This window comes from Meleagris gallopavo (genome assembly GCF_000146605.3).
Source record: "Meleagris gallopavo isolate NT-WF06-2002-E0010 breed Aviagen turkey brand Nicholas breeding stock chromosome 4 unlocalized genomic scaffold, Turkey_5.1 Chr4_random_7180001844554, whole genome shotgun sequence".
NCBI lineage: Eukaryota > Metazoa > Chordata > Aves > Galliformes > Phasianidae > Meleagris > Meleagris gallopavo.
Window position 1 is genome coordinate 1 of NW_011094812.1, and position 2,262 is coordinate 2,262.

At 39.4% G+C, this 2,262-nt stretch overlaps 1 protein-coding gene across 1 annotated transcript in view; it reads left to right on the top strand.

The window, feature by feature from the left end:
- Positions 1-8: 8 nt before the first annotated feature.
- Positions 9-2,262, top strand: part of LOC104909300 (RANBP2-like and GRIP domain-containing protein 1) — a gene marked incomplete at its 3' end in the record, with an annotated part of 5,271 nt that continues 3,017 nt past the window's right edge. The window contains 3 exon segments of the mRNA XM_019610778.1: positions 9-580; positions 1,626-1,804; positions 1,901-2,076. Of these exon segments, the coding sequence (XP_019466323.1) occupies positions 379-580; positions 1,626-1,804; positions 1,901-2,076 (557 nt within the window).

Here is a 2,262-nt window from a genome sequence, read left to right on the forward strand (position 1 = left end):
CTGAGGTAGTCGTTTCCAGACTTCACTATCCTGCAGGCTGTAGATGAAAACAAAGAAGACACCAGGCATCGGGCTGAATTCTTCCTGAATAGATGAGACTGACAGCTACTTATTTTGAAGACAATTGCAGTGCCCTTATAATAAAAATACACAGTAATTCTGGAGAACTGGATTTAAAAATGCCTTGGCACTGCTGTCAGCCCATACGCTAAAAGAGTGACTTAATTATAGGGAGAGTGTAAGTTAAAAATTTGTAAATATCATAAGGGGGAATCTTGATTGCCAGCCTGAAACAGCAAGAACAACCCACTGCATCAAATATTGTTGTCCTTGATTAAGTTGAGTGTTCTTATGTGACATGACGTTTTTCTAGGTCAAATGTTGCTGAACTTAAGCCATGGCAAGGAAGACTTCTTGAAAGAGATTGTGGAATCTTTTGCAAACAAAAGTGGTTTATTTACATTGTTTGAAAGCCTCTTTGGGAGTGGAGCTTCTAAAGAGAGGTCTTTTCTCAGCACAGATATGGGAGATGTCACTCCCCAAGCACCAGAGCAAGGAGAACTGAGTAAATACGATATTGGTAAGAGATGCTACTTAAACTCCACATAAACATGACTCTGTATTAGAGGTTCTTCTACAGGTGCTTCATTTGCAACAGACAAGTGTCTGTAATAGCTGCTTGTCGTTGCCCTAATCAGAGAGTGCTTTGCAAGAAGTTTCACTTTCAGCTGCAGCTGAGAGGCAGTATCATCATGCCAGGTTCTGAAGAATTTCTCACGTATTTCTTGCTTCCACACTGTTGTCTTCTGATCTGTCCTGAGTCATTTCCAGTTGAAGCTGCCTGTTTAGCTTTTTGTGCTTGTATGCTGGTAGGTGCTGATAGGAAGGCCCATACTTATTAATGTGTAATCTATGAACACAGGATAGAGGCATAAAAATGAAATTAGTTCACAACTCATCCTGGAATTATGAGACCTTCCCATTTTTTAAGCTTAACTTGATGACGAAGTCTGGCTTTGAATTTGAGCATAACAAGAGTAGAATACTAGTAGCCTCCTATTTAACTGTTGATGGTCAGAAACATGTAGACTATTCAGTCTAAAACTACTGACCAGGGTGCAAAGCAGTAAGGCCTAAGGCCCTTTCTAAACATATGTTTTATATATAAAATAGAAGTTAATGCTACTGCGGCCTCTCTGAAGAAGTTTGTTCGTAATGTTTTTAAATACATAATACACAATTTAAAAAATGGTTTGTGCTTACTGTTTGTAGGCTAAAGATTTTCCGTGTTAGAGAAGTGTGTTATCTCCATTTTTTTTGCTTTGTCAAAAGTATTGACAAGTGTTAATGTACTTTAGTTGTGCTCTTCTATGAAGTAGCTATTGCTTCTGCAGAAGTTATTCATGTAAAGTAAATGCAGAAATCTACAGAAGTCACTTGAAGAAAGCGACATCTTACTTGAAAATTCTTAGTTCCAGCTTGTTAGAGGCGAACAGGTGGGAGAAGGTTGGTGGGGAAGTGCTTTTGATGGGAGAAGTATTCAGAGCTCCCTCCTTTTCTTCCGGTGAAACCCAGCTCTGATCAGATGCAGATCCTAGCTTCTTACAACCCTTGTTTTTGTATAGGTGCTGTTCGGATGCACAGTGGTAGTCTCCAGCACCTTGCGTGGCTTGGCTTGCAGTGGAATTCTATGTCAGTGTTATTCCCACTGCGCAGATCATTACAACAACTTTTTCACTTGCCCCACGAGACATCGAGACTAGAAACAGATGCTCCTGAATCCATTTGTCTGTTGGACCTTGAAGTAAGCAAGCCTCCCAAGTTCTTAAATGCATTTAAATGCTGGTTTTTTTTTGGTACTTACCTAGTACCTTCTGTTTGTTTATTTTTACAAAAACAGGTTTTTTTACTCGGGATGGTGTTCACTAGCAACTTAGAACTGCAAGAGAAGTTTAATACTCAGCATGGCACACATCAACCTCCTTTTTTACCGTTCCTGCTGTGCAAACAGTACCGTACTGAGAAGCAAAGATCCTGGTGGGATGCTGTTTGTACTCTTATGCAGAAAAAAACAACGTAAGAATTCTTCAGTTTGAAATATTGGAACCAAACTTCTAGGTGGCTTCTGAATTGATTCCCATAGGTTGTGTAAAACTAGTTCCTTTTGTTTGACATCCTTTAAATGTTAAAGGCTCTTTTGCTGTAGGGCTGTGAGATGCTGAAGAATTGTAAAAACAGGCTTTACATTTCTGCTATTGCATT